The sequence below is a fragment of the Antechinus flavipes genome, chromosome 2 (assembly GCF_016432865.1).
Source record: "Antechinus flavipes isolate AdamAnt ecotype Samford, QLD, Australia chromosome 2, AdamAnt_v2, whole genome shotgun sequence".
NCBI classification, from domain to species: Eukaryota; Metazoa; Chordata; class Mammalia; order Dasyuromorphia; family Dasyuridae; genus Antechinus; species Antechinus flavipes.
Window position 1 is genome coordinate 347280170 of NC_067399.1, and position 19582 is coordinate 347299751.

Below are 19582 nucleotides of genomic sequence, written 5' to 3' on the forward strand. Positions count from 1 at the left end.
TAAAGATCCCCAGAGGTTGGGGGATAGACAGTAGAGATTGATAAAGATTTCCATCCTGAAGTGGATTTCTTTGACAAAGAGACCTAACTCAGTTTCAATTGATAAATGATAGACAGAAGCAGCTACACCCAAAGAAAGACACTGGGAAATGAATGTAAACTATTTGCATTTTTGTTTTTCTTCCCGGGTTACTTATACCTTCTGAATCCAATTCTCCCTGTGCAACAAGAGAACTGTTCGGTGCTGCAAACATATATTGTATCTAGGATATACTGCAACATATTTAACATATATAGGACTGCTTGCCATCTAGGGGAGGGGGTGGAGGGAGGAAGGGGAATAATCGGAACAGAAGCGAGTGCAAGGGATAATGTTGTAAAAAAAAAAATTACCCTGGCATGGGTTCTGTTAATAAAAAGTTATTATAAAATTTAAAAAAAAAAAAGATTTCCATCTTTACAGTCATCATACAAACAAGATAGTCTGGGAATTGGTTATGGCTGATAATAACCGGGTAGGTTTCTTCCTGACAGGAGACATTCCCTACTCTTTGATTTGCAAAATAAATGTTTCAAAAAAAATGTTGGAGGAGGGAGGGGGTTGTCCATAAACAGGGTGGGATTTTAAAAACAATGCTGAAAACACACTTGTTATGCTTAACAAGTATAGAAGCTGTCAAGAAACTGGGAGTGAAGTACAGTAGCCAAAGTTTGGTGACACCATAGGGGTACAAAATTGTTTACCAGAGCACAATAGTGGAGATTAGCACAGGGTCAGTTGTTTTCTCCTTAGTGGCAACCCACTCAGACACTGGTAGTATTTTGCTGAGGTTCATTTGCATCAACGATCAGTTTCCTCCCAAACAAATGGGACCCAAAGTTCTTCTGAAAATACTTCCTGCCAGGAATATATATTCTTGGTTATAGAGCTGGGTCATCCTACAGGGTCAAGGGATAGTCCAGGAACTGATTAAAGTAACATTTAATGGGGTTTTGAGTCTGATCCCTGAACTGCTCAGTGCTGATCATTGAATTGATCAAAACTTAGGAGAAAACAAATCTAACAATTAGAGATTAGGGACATTAGCATTACAGACAGTAAGAAGGTCGCTTGGGTAAGCAAGGATATATGTGCCATAATATTCAAAAGAATTTAGGCATTGATTAGAGAGGATAACAGGTGGGGGGGGAGAGTCTGCAATCAAAGGCATTTTTCTTACTAGAACCTTCAAAAATGTTTAGAGAAAGTTCATATTACAGCCTATAGTGTGGTTCAAATGTTATTCCTCCTTATTTGAAGGAAGGAATGTAGTCAAAACGGCCAATCTCTTTGTCAAAAGGTAGCTTTATTTAGGAGAAGAGGGTACAGACAAAATAAGAGGTAAAATAGATATTAAAAGGGGCACCAAAGATTAGTGGAGCATGGGGAGAGTAGAAGGGAGAGAAAGAAGAGGAAAGAGGTATATCTTTCCTTAAAAATTGTAAATAGCTAGGCATCAGCTTTTTTAATAGAGAATATATTGTCTTCAAGGAGATATTTTGTACTCAGTTGATAAAGAAATCCAGAAGTAACAATTAAAAGCAGGAAGAATCTCTAGAGATCTCGGTTTCTAGGGACCTCCACCAAAAATTTACTTAAGAACAAAAGATCTACTTAAAGCTGTGGTGTTGATTAGAAGTGCCAAGCGAAGAGAATAACTAAGATCCCCATAAAGGAGACTGCTTTGGAGACCTTAACCCAAAAACAATTTTTAGAAAGGGGAATCCCATCAGAGATATTGACAGAATTTTTCCTTAATACGTTTCACAGTTATCTTTCAAAAGCAGGACATGAGATAGAGGCATTTGCCCTAACTTCTACATGAGGCATTTGTGTTAAACTTCTCTGCCCTTTTCCTAGACGAGTATCCCTTCTCTGAACAGCTTTTAGAAGAGGAGGTTTAATGGAGGCCTAGGAAAAGTTTTCACTTTATTTCTGGGATTAGAAGCTGATCCAAGGATGTTTGAAACCATCAAAAAGGGGAAGAATATATTCCCTCTTTGCCAGGGTCTACTGTAAGAACTAGAGGAGTAAGAAAGACAGTGTAATAGATTGTCAGCAAGCCATTTTCTTGTGGCTCAGAGTTGTTTATAAGAAAACATGTTTGTCCAGCAGTAAGCATCATATGTAATGGGGACAAACTGTAACCGTTCCCAATAAGATCAGGAATGAAACAGGGTTGCCCACTATCACCATTACTATTTAATATTGTATTAGAAATGCTAGCTTTGGCAATAAGAGTTGAGAAAGAGATTAAAGGAATAAGAATAGGCAATGAGGAAACCAAGTTTTCACTCTTTGCTGATGATGTGATGATATACTGAGAGAACCCCAGAGACTCTACTAAAAAGTTATTAGAAACAATCCACACATTTAACAAAGTTGCAGGATACAAAATAAACCCACTTAAGTCATCAGTATTCTTATATATCACTAACAAAACCCAACAGTTAGAGTTACAAAGAGAAATTCCATTTAAAGTAACTACTGATTGTATAAAATATTTAGGAATCTATCTGCCAAGGGAAAATCAGAAACTTCACGAGCAAAACTACAAAGCACTTTCCACACAAATTAAGTCTGATCTAACCAACTGGAAAAATACTAAATGCTCTTGGATAGGGTGAGCAAATATAATAAAAATGACAATACTATCTAAACTAATCTATTTATTTAGCACTATACCAATCAGACTCCAAAAAAACTATTTTGATGACCTAGAAAAAATAACAACAAAGTTCATATGGAAAAACAAAAGGTCGGACTTCCAGTTAAGATGGCGGAGAGGAGGCACACATCTGTGTAGCTCTACGCTTTCTCTCACTATCCATTTCATTACAAGCCTCTGAATTAATGCTTGACTGAAAAAAAAACTCACAAATAGTTACCAAGAGAAGCCATCCTTGAGATTCGCCAAGAAAGGTCTGTCTTTACTGGAGGGCTGGGATGGTTTTAGATCGGGCGCAGGCGGCGGGCAGCGGCAGTGAAGGGAGCAGACTGGAGCGGGGGTGGGGAGTGATCGCAGCCGTCTCTGCGGGGAGAGCTTCGCTACAGGATTAGATACTTTGCTCCGGCAGCAAGTCAGCAGCCCAGCAGAGAAGCTAAAAACACCGGGGAGAATACAACCCCAAACAGCTGGAGTCTCTCAGGACCTGGCCGTCTCCCCCTTCCCCCCCCACAGTGACTCAGCACACTCTGGGATCTCAGAGCGCAGGCGCAGCACAGTCCTGCTAGTGCCTCACTGCTGCCCCCCGCAGTCTGGAGAGGAAGCTCGGTAACACCACCCAGCCCCTCCCCCAAAGAAAGACTCCAGTTTTTTCTGTTTTTCTTTGCTAGTTTGTCTTTGATTATTAGACAGAATGAGCAAGAAACTGAAGAGGACTTTAACCCTTGACAGCTTCTATACAGATAGAGAGCAGACTCTAAATCCTGAGGAGACTAAAAACAGACTGTCTCCAGGTGAATCCCCAAAGGAGGAGATCATCTGTTCCTCAGCACAGATGAACCTCATAGAAGTAATTTAAAAGGCTCTCACAAGGGAGCTAGAAGAAAAATGGGAAAAGCAGAGTGAGGCTTGGCAAAAGGAGAGGGAAGCTTAGGAAAAGGAGAGGGAGGCTTGGCAAAAGAGCCTGGAGAAGTCAGTTAAAGAAAGAGTGGATAAAGAAGTAAAATCCTTGAAAAATAGGATTGGTGAACTGGAAAACAAAATTGGCGAAATGGAAAAAAATTCCACAGAACAAAAGAACTCAATGGGACAATTAGAAAAAGATTTTAAAAAAGTGAGTGAAGAAAATACTTCACTGAAAATCAGAATTGAACAACTGGAATTGAATGACTCGAGGAGACAAGAAGAATCAGTCAAGCAAATCCAAAAAAATCAAACAATGGAAAAGAATGTGAAATACCTTCTGGGGAAGACAACAGACCTGGAAAATAGATCCAGGAGAGACAATCTCAGAATCATTGGACTTCCAGAAAAACATGATGAAAAAAAGAGCCTGGACACTATTTTCCAGGAAATTATCAGAGAACTGCCCAGAAGTCATAGGAACAGAGGAAAAAATAAACATTGAAAGGATTCATCGATCACCCACTGAAATGGATCCTAAAATCAAAACACCAAGGAATATAGTGGCCAAATGCCAGAACCCTCAGACGAAGGAAAAAATATTGCAAGCGGCTAGAAAAACCCAATTCAAATATCAAGGAGCCACAATAAGGATCACCCAGGATCTGGCAGCATCCACATTAAAAGATCGAAGGGCCTGGAATATGATATTCCGAAAGGCTAAGGAACTTGGTATGCAACCAAAAATAACTTACCCAGCGAGAATGAGCATCTTTTTCCAGGGAAGAAGATGGACATTCAATGAAGTAAGCGAATTTCATCTATTTCTGATGAAAAAGCCAGAACTTAACAAAAAGTTTGATCTACAAATATAGAACTCAAGAGAAAGCTAAAAAGGTAAAGATTAATCTTGGGAACTATATTTCGACTATATAGATATATAAAGAATACATGTATACCTTGTTCTAGAAATTGATGTGGAAAGGACATTGTACCAGAAAAAGGGTAAAGTGGGGGTACTACATCTCATGAAGAGGCATAGGAAACCTATTATATCTGAGAGAAAGAATGGAGGGGGATGAATATAGTGGGTATCTTACTGCCTTCAGAATTGGCTTTAAGTGAAAAATCTTAAGACATATTCAATCTATGGTGAAACTTCTCCCACCTCATTGAAAAGTGAGAAGGGAAAAGTGAAAAGGGAAGGAATAAGCTAAGCGGAAGGGAATACAGAAACTGGGAGGGAAAGGGGTAAGATAGGGGGAGGAACTCTAAGGTAGGGGGAGGGATACTAAAAAGGGAGAGCTGTGAGAAGCAAGTGGTGCTCACAAGCTTAATACTGGGAAGGGGGGAAAGGGGAAAGAAGGGAGAAAAGCATAAACCGGGGTTAACAAGATGACAAGTAATACAGAATTGGTCATTCTAACCATAAATGTGAACGGGGTAAACTCCCCCATAAAGAGGAAGCGGTTAGCAGAATGGATTAAAAGCCAGAATCCTACAATATGTTGTTGACAGGAAACACACCTGAAGCGGGGAGATACATGCAGGTTAAAGGTAAAAGGTTGGAGCAAAATCTACTATGCTTCAGGGAAAGTCAAAAAAGCAGGGGTAGCCATCCTGATCTCAGATCAAGCTAAAGCAAAAATTGATCTAATTAAAAGCGATAAGGAAGGGCACAATATACTTGCTAACGGGTAGCATGGATAATGAAGCATTAAACATATATGCACCAAGTGGTGTAACATCTAAATTCTTAAAAGAGAAATTAAGAGAGCTGCAAGAAGAAATAGACAGTAAAACTATTAATAGTGGGAGATCTTAACCTTGCACTCTCAGAATTAGATAAATCAAACTACAAAATAAGAAAGAAGTCAAAGAGGTAAATAAAATACTAGAAAAGTTAGATATGATAGATCTCTGGAGAAGATGTAATGGAGACAGAAAGGAATACACTTTCTTTTCAGCAGTTCATGGAACCTATACAAAAATTGACCATATATTAGGACATAAAAACCTCAAACTCAAATGCAGTAAGGCAGAAATAGTAAATGCATCCTTTTCAGACCACGATGCAATAAAAATTACATTCAACAAAAAACCAGGGGGAAGTAGACCAAAAAATAATTGGAAACTAAATAATCTCATACTAAAGAATGATTGGGTGAAACAGCAAATCATAGACATAATTAATAACTTCACCCAAGAAAACGATAATAATGAGACATCATACCAAAATGTATGGGATGCAGCCAAAGCAGTAATAAGGGGAAATTTCATATCTCTAGAGGCCTATTTTTATAAAATAGAGAAAGAGAAGGTCAACGAATTGGGCTTGCAATTAAAAATGCTAGAAAAGGAACAAATTAAAAACCCCAAGTCAAACACTAAACTTGAAATTCTAAAAATAAAAGGAGAGATCAATAAAATTGAAAGTAAAAAAACTATTGAATTAATTAATAAAACTAAGAGTTGGTTCTATGAAAAAACCAACAAAATAGACAAACCTTTAGTAAATCTGATTTAAAAAAGGAAAGAGGAAAATCAAATTGTTAGTCTTAAAAATGAAAAGGGAGAACTCGCCACTAACGAAGAGGAAATTAGAGCAATAATTAGGAGTTACTTTGCCCAACTTTATGCCAATAAATTCGACAACTTAAATGAAATAGAAAAATACCTCCAAAAATATAGCTTGCCCAAACTAACAGAGGAAGAAGTAAATATCCTAAACAGTCCCATCTCAGAAAAAGAAATAGAACAAACTATCAATCAACTCCCTAAGAAAAAATCCCCAGGACCAGATGGATTTACATGTGAATTCTACCAAACATTTAAAGAACAATTAACGCCAATGCTAAATAAACTATTTGAAAAAATAGGGATTGAAGGAGTCCTACCAAACTCCTTTTATGACACAGACATGGTACTGATACCTAAACCAGGTAGGCTGAAAACAGAGAAAGAAAATTATAGACCAATCTCCCTAATGAATATTGATGCTAAAATCTTAAATAAAATATTAGCAAAAAGATTACAGAAAATCATCACCAGGATAATACACTATGACCAATAGGATTTATACCAGGAATGCAGGGCTGGTTCAATATTAGAAAAACTATTAGCATAATTGACTATATCAATAACCAAACAAACAAAAACCATATGATCATCTCAATAGATGCAGAAAAAGCATTTGATACAATCCAACATCCATTCCTAATAAAAACACTTGAGAGCATAGGAATAAATGGACTTTTCCTTAAAATAGTCAAGAGCATATATTTAAAACCATCAGTAAGCAACATATGCAATGGGGAAAAACTGGAACCTTTCCCAGTAAGATCTGGAGTGAAGCAAGGTTGCCCACTATCACCATTATTATTTAATATCGTATTAGAAACACTAGCCTCGCCAATAAGAGTCGAGAAAGATGTTAAAGGAATTAGAGTAGGCAATGAGGAAACCAAACTATCACTCTTTGCAGATGATATGATGGTATACCTAGAGTACCCCAGAGATTCTACTAAAAAGCTATTAGAAATAATTCATAATTTTAGCAAAGTAGCTGGCTACAAAATAAATCCCCATAAATCCTCAGCATTTTTATACATCACCAACAAAACCCAACAGCAAGAGATACAAAGACAAATTCCATTCAGAATAACTGTTGATACCATAAAATATTTGGGAATCTATCTACCAAAGGAAAGTCAGGAATTATATGAGCAAAATTATAAAAAAGTCTCCACACAAATAAAATCAGACTTAAATAATTGGAAAAATATTAAGTGCTCTTGGATCGGCCGAGCGAACATAATAAAGATGACAATACTTCCTAAACTAATCTATTTATTTAGTGCTATACCAATCAGACTTCCAAGAAAATATTTTAATGATCTAGAAAAAATAACAACAAAATTCATATGGAACAATAAAAAGTCGAAAATCTCAAGGGAATTGATGAAAAAAAATCAAATGAAGGTGGCCTAGCTGTACCTGATCTAAAATTATATTATAAAGCAGCAGTCACCAAAACCATTTGGTATTGGCTAAGAAATAGATTAGTGGATCAGTGGAAAAGGTTAGGTTCACAAGACAGAATAGTCAACTATAGCAATCTAGTGTTTGACAAACCCAAAGCCCCTAACTTCTGGGAAAAGAATTCATTATTTGATAAAAACTGCTGGGATAATTGGAAATTAGTATGGCAGAAATTAGGCATGGACCCACACTTAACACCATACACCAAGATAAGGTCAAAATGGGTTCATGACCTAGGCATAAAGAAGGAGATTATAAATAAATTGGAAGAGCATAGCATACTTTACCTCCCAGACCTGTGGAAGAGGAAGGAATTTATGACCAAAGAAGAACTAGAGATCACTATTGACCACAAAATAGAAAATTTTGATTATATCAAATTGAAAAGTTTTTGTACAAACAAAACTAATGCAGACAAGATTAGAAGGGAAACAATAAAGTGGGGAAACATTTTTACAGTCAAAGGTTCTGATAAAGTCCTCATTTCCAAAATATATAGAGAATTGACTCTAATAAGAAATCAAGCCATTCTCCAATTGATAAATGATCAAAGGATATGAACAGACAATTCTCAGACGAAGAAATTAAAACTATTTCTAGCCATATGAAAATATGCTCCAAATCATTATTAATTAGAGAAATGCAAATTAAGACAACTCTGAGATACCACTACACACCTGTCAAATTGGCTAAAATGACAGGGAAAGAAAATGCGGAATGTTGGAGGGGATGTGGGAAAACAGGAACACTGATACATTGTTAGTGGAATTGTGAACACATCCAGCCATTCTGGAGAGCAGTTTGGAACTATGCTCAAAAAGTTATCAAATTGTGCATACCCTTTGATCCAGCAGTGTTTCTACTGGGCTTATACCCCAAAGAGATACTAAAGAAGGAAAAAGGACCTGTATGTGCCAAAATGTTTGTGGCAGCCCTGTTTGTAGTGGCTAGAAACTGGAAAATGAATGGATACCCATCAATTGGAGAATGGTTGAGTAACTTGTGGTATATGAATGTTATGGAATATTGTTGTTCTGTAAGAAATGACCAGCAGGATGAATATAGAGAGGACTGGCGAGACTTACATGAACTGATGCTAAGTGAAATGAGCAGAACCAGGAGATCATTATATGTCTCAACAACGATACTGTTTGAGGATGTATTCTGATGGAAGTGGATCTCTTGAACAAAGAGATCTAACTTAGTTTCAATTGATCAAAGATGGGCAGAAGCAGCTACACCCAAATAAAGGACATTGGGAAATGAATATAAATTGCTTGCATTTTTGTTTTTCTTCCTGGGTTATTTATACCTTCTGAATCCAATTCTCCCCATGCAACAAGAGAACTGTTCGGTTTTGCACACATATATTGTATCTAGGATATGCTGTAACCTATTTAACATATATAGGACTTCTTGCCTTCTGGGGAAGGGGGTGGAGGGAGGGAAGAGAAAAATCGGAACAGAAGAGAGTGCAAGGGATAATGTTGTAAAAAATTACCCTGGCATGGGTTCTGTCAATAAAAAGTTATTTTTAAAAAATAAATAAATAAAGATCGAAAACATGTTTGTACCACAGGACATACAGGACAAACATGTTATTTCCACATTAGCTCAAAATTGACTTCTACATCAGTGTAACAAAAAACTATGTTACATCTCCTAAATAACTTTTTATACTAAAATTCTCTAAACCCCCTTGCATGAGAAGAGCAGGTAAGTCTCATACCTAGTTGTTCTTACATTATGAAAGGTTAGAAATCACATACAAACATATTTCTATCTCTAGTAAAAGAAGGTGACTAGATCAAATATTCATTTACCCAGTGATGGAAAACAGTAATTTATTTAATGACTACACATTTTCAAGAAGAAAACAGCAAGATCTTTGCGCTTGCACTTTGCTGACAGCTTTTGCTGCCCACTTGCTCTGAGTATAGAAATTTGGTATAAGAGAAAAAAAAAGCAGGACATAATTACAGGACAACGCATCCATAACTATTTGACTTCAAGTAGGAATTCAGAAATAAATTTCACTCTATTACCAGGCTCAGGAATAATCAGGTGGGAAATGTTCAAAGGAACACAACTGGGAAATTGAGTCAGAAGGATCCAACTTTAAGCAAACACCAAGATTGTCATTCCAGTTCTTCCCCAAATGTAGAGACATCTACTTGTAATATCAGAATGGCATTTTTCTGAGTAACTTAGGGCATTTCTTTTGAATGGTAGATTACTAATTTTATGATCTGTCAGACAATCATACCCAAATTCAAAACTCAAAAGTATATCAGTTATAGTCCCAAGAGATTTTCTCTCAAATAGAGTTTTCTCATCAGAGCCTAAAGATTTTCAGAGGCTTACAAATCATTGTGCATAACCTAAACTGTCCCAGGGCTGATAGGGTATCAGGCATATTTTCATGCCATGCTTTCTTTTCACATGCAAATAAAATTGAACAGAGTGAATTTCATTTCCCCATTACTGTGCAGAGGGAACAGCCAAAACTGTTGATCCCTTTCCTTCCTTTAAGATCTCTTTGGGATATAGGCTCAATAGAAATACTGCTGGATCAAAGCATATGCACAGTTTTACAACTTTTTGAGCATAGTTCCAATTTGCTCTCCAGAATGGCTTGGATCCATCCATTCACAGTTCCACCAACAATGTATTAGTGTCTCAGTTTTCCCACATCCTCTCCAACGTCCATCATTATCTTTTCCTGTCATCTTAGCGAATCTTGAGAGATGTGTAGTGGTATTTCAGTTGACTTAATTTACATTTCTCTGATCAATAATGATTTAGAGCACTTTTCCATATGACTAGAATGGTTTCAGTTTCTTCATCTGAAAATTGTCTGTTCATATCCTTTGATCATTTATCAATTGGAGAATGGCTTGAATTCTTATAAATTTGAGCCAGTTCTCTAAATAGTTTAGAAATGAGGCCTTTAACAGAACCCTTGAGTGTAAAAATGTTTTCCCAGTTTATTAAGGGTAGCAATTCTTAATTCAAAATAATCATATGACAAACTCACAGGGGCCACTCTCTTTGCCAAAAGATAGGTTTATTTAAGAGAAGAGAGTACTGACAAAATAAGATGTGAAATAAAATTGGGAAACAGGTATAAACCATTATCAAGGAAAGGAGTTGGGAAGAATCTGTTAAAATAATATGCAATAAAGCCTGAGTGTGCCAGTGATTGGCACAGATCCATAGAGGAATTTAACAGACTAAACAGAGATAGCTAGAGTAAAGACAAAGATTCCATTGAAGGGAAGGAAGAATAGAGAAACCATAGTGGGTTTAGTCTTGAAAAGGACTTAGCAAGGATCTTTATCATGAACAGATATGTTATAGGGGAAATACAGTTTTAGAGATCTCAGAACCAGGGAAGAATTTGGCAGCTCAGAGGAAGGAGTCAAGGAGGAGATAGAATGCATCTGGCAGACCAGGTCCCACATCTCTCTAAAGATATACTAATCAATATCTCAGAGATTGTTTAAAGATCCCCAGAGGCTGGGGGATAGACAGTAGAGGTTGATAGTTCCATCCTCACAATCACTCTATACAAACAGAAATTGGTTATGTCTGATAATGAGGTCTTCCTAACAGAGGAAGAGACTAAGTCCACACCAGTAATTGTAATTAAATCCATGAGAACTAAAGCAATTTCCAAGTGAAGTTGTATAGAGAAGGAAGAGAATGGGGTCCAAGACAAAGGGTACGATCTTGATAAAATCCAATAAAGGAGAAATTTGGTAGGTAAGAGAAATACCTGAAGAGAATGGCGTTACAGGAAGTTTAGCTTAGAAGATAGTATCTAGGAATTGACTGTGATCAACATCAGAGATTTCATATCAAGGTTATCCTAGCATGGACCACTAAAACTCCCCATAAGGATCAGAAGAAGATTAAAATTGGGAAATTTGAATAAAAATAAAGATGCAGTACAACATATTAATTTGAGGTTTTCTAAGTCAATGCAGGCTACTTGTTTTATAACATTAATCAATAGTATCAAAGGTGGCAGAAAGCAATAGGAGAATAGGGATTGAGAAAAAGTTATTGGATCATTGATAACTTTAGAGAGAACAGTTTTGAATGGGATAAGGTTGGAAGCTTAATTGTAAATATTTAAGAAAGTGAGAGAAGAGAAGGTTAAAGGTACCTATTATAATCTGCCCTGTTATTTGTAAACAATATCAGGTGATGGAAGGATCAAGAATTTTTTTTTAATTGAGGTAGGGAGCATATTTATAATCAGTAGGGAAATAGCCAGTAGATAGGGAAAGACTGAAAATAAGTAGACGAAATGGGGTTGGGGAAGATTGCAAAGCTCTTGGAGGAGATGAGGTGAATGGAATTGCTTGAACAGGTAGGAGTTTTAGCCTTAATAAAGAATAGGGCTAACTAATCATATGAGACAGGAAGAAAGGATATGACAGTAGCAGAAGGTACATGAATGAAAGAGGAGGAATAGGGGAAAACATGCTTGAGAAATGGCAATTTTTTCAGTAAAATATGAGGCAAATTTGTTAGTTGAGAGTTTGAGGAAGAAGGTACCTACCATTCGAGGTTTGAGAAAAGATGAAAAGCTTTGGAAAAGCAAGTAGGGAGAATGGGATAGTGAATTGTTAAGGGAAGTATTATTAAGAAAACTAATAGCAATGAGGGCTTTGAGAATTCAGAGCAGCAGTTAAGATGATATAATAGGTTTTTTGTTTGTTTGGCTTTTTTAATGCAACTAGGTACACAACTGATAGAGCAGTGATCCTGGAATCAGGAAAATTCTTCATGAATTCAGATCTACTCATGAAGATGAGTTTTCTTTATGTGACTTTGCACAAGTCATTTAATCCTGTTTGCCTCAGTTCCTCTTGTATAAAATGGAAAAGGAAATGGCAAACAATTGCGGTATCTTTGTGGAGAAAACTCCAAATGAGGTCACCAAGTGTCAAACAATTGAAATGATTGGATCCACTAAATGTGTATATTTGTTGTTCAGTCACAGCAACTGTGTGCTTTTACTCCTTCCATGTTCACTAGTGTGTGTGTGTGTGTGTGTGTGTGTGTGTGTGTGTGTGTATGAAGTAGTGAATAGTTGCTGTATATATATGAAGTAGTGAATAGTTGCAGTGATCCAAGTCTGAGGCTTTTTTTTTTTTTTTAATGGCTTAATTTTGGAATAGCATTGATTATGCAGGTGGGCTTCTCCTTACACTAGGCTGACTAGAACATCTGATCTTGAATAGATAAAAACAGTTTGAGCTGGTTTCTTCACCTTTGATCTTATTCTCTCTCAGTTGAGTGCTAGATGACATTCAATAAATATGTATTTTGTTTCCCACTTTATATTAAATTGTGTCTTAAAGAAGGAATATTACTCCAAAGATATGTGCAAAAGTTGTGGCTCTTAAAGGTACTGCAACAGCTATTGTGGAAAACTCAACTTTTTTTTTTCCAATAGTCATTCAGACCCACAGAGTGCATTGAAATTAAAAAATGACACAAAGAATGACAAACTTTTAATATGAAACAGCTTAATTAATCCTCAGAAAATGAAGCTAAAGCCTTTAGAACAACTGGCATCTAAAAGGGTTGTTATTATTTCCTCTATAGTATAACTATTAAAAGAGAAACAATGGAAAAGTTAAAAAAAAAATTAACTACTGCTATTCATTGCTAATGGAAATAACATGTGTCCCACTAGAGTACTGAAGACTGAAAAAAGATATTCAGACAATCTGTTTTTTCAAAGCTGCTCTGAAATGAAAATGTTGTCAGAAGCCCAAGAGTTCTTTTAAAATTTGAGTGTCTTGATCAAAGTGTAACAACATCCAATCCAACGATGTTTTAAGGATTTTTTTATACTTCCAGTAGTTCTCATTCTTGTTTCCTTTGAGGGAATCATAAATTTTGATAAATATTCTGATATACTAAGAAACAGAAAAATTCTATAATGATATTCATTCCCAAATGGAGATGAAAAACTGCAACACAGTCTTATATACACCATGTCATATGTCATGAAAAGTTTAGATATATATTTGAGAAGGGAATAAAGATGCCTTAATGGCTTGATGATTCTTACAATTTTAAGTGCTACTAAAAAATCTATGGATCATGTTCAAGAATAGATTTGAAAGAAGTTAAAGATACATTTAATAGCCAATGTGATAAAAATGTAATTTCATGATGAAGAATTGAATAGCATGTCAGAATCTTGTTAACTTCATTCCAAATTATGTAAAACAGGTAAAGTGAAAGGACATATACTATATATAATTTTTAAGATGTTGAAGATAAGCTGTACCAGATCTAAAAATATATTATAAAGCAGTGGTTACTAAAACTATCTGGTATTGGCTAAGAAATAGACTAGTTGATCAAGGGAATAGATTAGATTCAAAGGACAAAACAGCCAATAACTTTAATAATCTAGTGTTTGACAAACCTAAAGACCCCAGTTTTAGGGATAAGAATGCATTATTTGACAAAAATTGCTAGGAAAATTGGAAATTAGTATGGCAGAAATTAGGCATTGACCCACACTTAACACCATACACCAAGATAAGGTCAAAATGGGTTCATAACCTAGGCATAAAGAATGAGATTATAAATAAATTGGAAGAGCATAGCATAGTTTACCTCCCAGACCTGTGGAAGAGGAAGGAATTTATAACCAAAGAAGAACTAGAGATCACTATTGACCACAAAATAGAAACTTTTAATTATATCAAATTGAAAAGTTTTTGTACAAACAAAACTAATGCAGACAAGATTAGAAGGGAAACAATAAAGTGGGGAAACATTTTTACAGTCAAAGGTTCTGATAAAGTCCTCATTTCCAAAATATATAGAGAATTGACTCTAATAAGAAATCAAGCCATTCTCCAATTGATAAATGGTCAAAGGATATGAACAGACAATTCTCAGATGAAGAAATTGAAACTATTTCTAGCCATATGAAAATATGCTCCAAATCATTATTAATCAGAGAAATGCAAATTAAGACAACTCTGAGATATCACTATATACCTATCAGATTGGCTAAAATGACAGGGAAAGATAATGCGGAATGTTGGAGGGGATGTGGGAAAACAGGGACACTGATACATTGTTGGTGGAATTGTGAACACACCCAGCCATTCTGGAGAGCGATTTGGAAGTATGCTCAAAAAGTTATCAAATTGTGCATACCCTTTGATCCAGCAGTTTTTCTTTTGGGCTTATACCCCAAAGAGATATTAAAGAAGGAAAAAGGACCTGTATGTGCCAAAATGTTTGTGGCAGCCCTGTTTGTAGTGGCTAGAAGCTGGAAAATGAATGGATGCCCATCAATTGGAGAATGGTTGCCCATCAATTGGAGAATGGTTGAGTAAATTGTGGTATATGAATGTTATGGAATATTGTTGTTCTGTAAGAAATGACCAGCAGGATGAAGAGAAGAGAAGTTTGGAGAGACTTACATGAACTGATGCTAAGTGAAATGAGCAGAACCAGGAGATTATTATATACCTCAACAACGATACTGTATGAGGATGCATTCTGATGGAAGTAGATTTCTTCAACAAAGAGATCTAACTTAGTTTCAATTGATCAAGGATGGACAGAAGCAGCTACACCCAAAGAAAGAACACTGAGAAATGAATGTAAACTGCTTGCATTTTTGTTTTTCTTCCCGGGTTACTTATACCTTCTAAATCCAATTCTCCCTGTGCAACAAGAGAACTGTTTGGTTCTGCGCACATATATTATATCTAGGATATACTGGAACCTATTTAGCATGTATAAGACTGCTTGCCATCTGGGGGAGGGAGGGAAAAAGTCGGAACAGAAGTGAGTGCAAGGGATAATGTAAAAAATTACCTTGGCATGGGTTCTGTCAAAAAAAAATTATTTTAAAAAATAAAATTAAAAATAAAAAAAAATTTTTAAGATGATATAACAAGTTTAATGTCTATTCTAGAAATCAAACACATTTAATTATTTTCCTTTGTTCCAAGTAATTCATACTACTTTATATGGTCCTCCTCTTAAAAAAATAACAACCTAGTTGGATGAATAAGATCTATCTATGTAGTGAAAATAATAACATCTTATCTTCATATAGTCCTTTCAGGCTTGCAAAATACTTTATACATATTGTATTGTTTGATAATGAAAAATTCATTAGACTTTTTTGATAGGCTTATTTATGGATTTGTTTAAAGCCAAAAGACAAAGTACTAATTTCAGGGCAAGAGGTTAACTCTCTTAATGAGATTTTTGAGAAATGGCTTGCTGGTATAATACCTCAATAGAAATTCTGTAACTTAAAGATTCTTATTTAAAGAGCCCCTTTTAAAGGTAATCAAGAAATAGACTATATTGTTTTTTAATTGATGAGTTGTTTTCTTTGATAAGTGTAATAATGTGTGTGTGTTTTTTCTTTTGGTGGCTTTCTGAAAAGGAAAAAGACCTTTCATTTTGATTTTACCTTAAGGTATTAATCTTAAAGTTCACTCTCCCTTTTTTTTTTTTTTTTTTTTTTTTTTTTTTGCTTTCTCCAGGCTGGTCTTTTAGTCTTGTTTAACAGTTTTTACAGGTTGGGATACTTAATCTATACTTTGCATTCCGAATTCAATTTTTTGCTTTGGTGCTTCCCACATCTTTGCCACAAAATGACTATATTTGATCTCTTTTCTAAAGTATATACTAATGGACACTTTGCCGCCAACCAATTTCAAGCTTAATTGCACTGATTTAAAATTATAAAACTGGAAATATGTGTAATATCACAGTAAGTTAGTTTGGAAAGGATATAAGAAATAGTTTTGTGGATGATGATATATAAAGAAATCAGAAGAAATTATTATATAAATTTTTGTCACCTTTAGTTCTTTACAGAGTTGCTATGTAATTTGAAAAGCAAGACCACTTGCTCTAGTTCTTTCTCTCATATTCTAAACCATAGAGAGCAGCTTATAAGAAAAACAATTTGTAAAAATTTTGAATTCATTCCACTGGAAAAAGTTATGGGGATCTTCAGAACCCCAGAATTCAGACTTAATGCTGTTGGAATTTTGCAGTAAAATATCCTCTTACCTTTACATTAAGATTATTTGGGATCAGATAACAAGGACATTTTCTACTTTATTTTTATCCAGGAAGAAGGAAAGAGTTTGAGATCAACTATAGGCTCCACAAATAAAATCTTGGTACTGCTGATCTACAGTGACATCTAAGTATTTCTCTTAAATGAGCTAGAAGGTTTCGATAGAAGTGCAGAGAGGTAGGGTAGAATATGTAGCTCTCTTTCATATGTATATATATAGATACATGGAGTTCTGTAAAATGATGCTGCTCAATTTAATGGGGACAAAATAAACATTTGCCACAGTGGTAACAAAAATAGAGAGAATTCAAGAATTCTAGTCTGGAGAATCAGCAACTAAATTGCCTACAGCATAGATTTAATAATTTCACTTACTTTCTTGGTTCTTTATTATAGATGAAATTTAAAAGCTCTTTTTGTGTTTGTGCTGCTCTATTTGTTCTTCCTTAGTTTCTCTCGCACTCTTTGCACTCTGAATGATAAATTAAGAGGATTCCTCCTTTAGCATTTTGTAGTTTCTGCCAGATCTTTTCAACCCACCTCAGAGAATTACTCAGATGCTAATAAGACTGTGAATCTATAACTATAATAAGTTATGGTCTTTGTACTGTGTAGATAGGAATGGTGGAATCTAAAGTCACCTATCAGGGTAAATATCTACAATATAAATAGTGTATTATAAAATGATCTTCCTTAACAAAGAATTTTTTTATCTGTAGATTATAAGAACATTCTCTGTTCTCAGAGCTGAGATACCTTTTAAAATAGAATTGCCATTTTATCCTCAAACTGGGTTGATTCTTCTTGCCAACAGAATAAGAAAAACTTTTCACTTGAATGGATAAGTTCCTTTCTGTCCTACATTGTTTCCTTAGTTATTGTTGTTTTTTCTTAATTAATTTAAGGATTACTCTAAAGTTGAAAGATTGATTTACTCTATTACCCAAGTGGCTGGTGTATTTGAAAGTATTTGAACACTTAAAGTCTATCTAAGTGAAAAGAATGACCAATTTAAACTAAATTTTTTTCTGTCCAGCATTCTTGCCTCCACAGTTCTCAGGTCATTGATTTTTTTTTTTTTAATTTAAGGGCTGTATGTTCTGGGAGAGGAACTACTTTCTGGAAATGGCTTAAAAATTTTTTAAAATGTAAAGTAGAGAGACAACTTTGGTATCCCTGAATTTGCTCTGATAAACAAGCCTTTATTGCCCTGGGGAAAAGACCAGTCATGGTGTACACCTTTCTATGCGTTTTTTTCTGATCTTCCTAGATTTTTGTACTGAGCAAAACTCTATAGATTTTTTTTTATCTCTTTGTATGGTTATAACAAAAGGCTTAAAGCATGTGCTGCTTGTGAATATGCTGTGTATCATGTGGGGTTTTTTCTTAAATCTTTTTTGCTAAATTTGACCAAAGTTTTGGCTTTAGGGAGAAAAACAAACAAATATATTTTCCCTCTCTGTCTCTCTTGTTTTACACTGGGTGACACATTGTGCTAAGTGGAAGGCTCTATGGGTATTGAGTAGCATCATTCTCAAATATAGGTCTAGTAAGTAGCTATTGAAAGAAAAGCTCACTGGTGTTAATAAAATGTGCTGTTTTGTGGCAATTTCCTGGATTTATTAAGTAAGATGTCACAACTTCCTCCCCACTACCATCAGAAAATACCTTTATTTTCCTCTCCTTCTCCCTTGATCCCATATGAATTAATCTCAAATGACAGTTAAAGCAAAACCTTTCCCCAGAAGACAGTTGGAACAGAAAAACAAGCCCCTTATCTTCTTTGAGGAAAAGAAATTATATTTATACTAAGAATAGTCAGTATTAGGAATGTGATTAACAATTATGATAGTTCTTTGACTTTTTCAATTAGAAATTTATATGTATTCAACTTTAATGCTTTGTGGGCATTGCTTTGCTTTTGTGTTTTCTGAGAACAGTTAAAAAATAAAACCAAATTCTCCTCTTTGAGGAGTTGAAATTTTTTTTAAAAATTACAAAAACTTTTGTCATCTTTAGTTGTGCCTGCACAGAGCTGCTATATAAATTGAAAAGCAAAACAACCACTTGCCTTATTTTTGTCTTCCATATATTAATAGACACTCAGACAAGTGTATATATCAATGAGTTTATAAGCAATAGAGAGTGCTTTTCTCTACACCATCTTTCTTGGAAAACCTAGTTTTGTTTAACCCAAAGAAATATGGAGATTACAGATAATTTTTGAGCCTCATTCTTCATAAAGAAAAAAGTATTATACAATATATTTAGAATTTGGGAGATATATATAGTCTCCATGTATAAATGACCATATCAGTCATGTCAATGAAAATTTATTATAAAATCTCTGAGCATTCATTGGGTTAAAATCTGTATCTATAATTTCACTGGTAGAGTAAATTAATAGGTGAGAAAATGCTATCAACTCAAGTAGCCACCATTTTTGCAAATTATATTCTAAGAAAGTTGCCCAGAGTACATACAATCATTACATAGCCGAGTTGGGACATGAAATCATATCTTCTTGACTCCAAAATCAATTTTTATCCACTCTGTCATTTCTGTCACCCACTGTAATTCAGAATCTCTCATATAGTCCCTGGATGTTGTCTGCATGAATCTTGAGGTACAGCTTGGCTTTTGAAATTTGAGCAGTTTCCTTCACATGGAAACTTCACATGTTGGTATATTCTCCATACTTAATATTTACTATACTAAATATGTTATTGTCCTTTTTTCTGTGCCTTGCTCAGGAGAGAAGTCTTGTAAAGAAATTGTTATTGCTATAACACTCTACTCCATGAATTGAGTTTATATTAGCTTCTACTACAAAT

The 19582-nt window shown here is 35.1% G+C and overlaps 1 protein-coding gene across 7 annotated transcripts in view; it reads left to right on the forward strand.

Moving 5' to 3' along the window:
* The window catches only part of PACS2 (phosphofurin acidic cluster sorting protein 2), a 424977-nt gene that overhangs the window by 359494 nt on the left and 45901 nt on the right, over window positions 1-19582 (forward strand). The window contains exon 19 of one of the 7 annotated variants that reach the window (XM_051977991.1): window positions 16104-16136. The exons of the other annotated variants lie outside the window; for them this stretch is intronic. Within the exon in view, the coding sequence (XP_051833951.1) occupies window positions 16104-16136 (33 nt within the window). The remainder of the gene's footprint in view (window positions 1-16103; window positions 16137-19582) is intronic. 7 annotated transcript variants of the gene reach the window in all.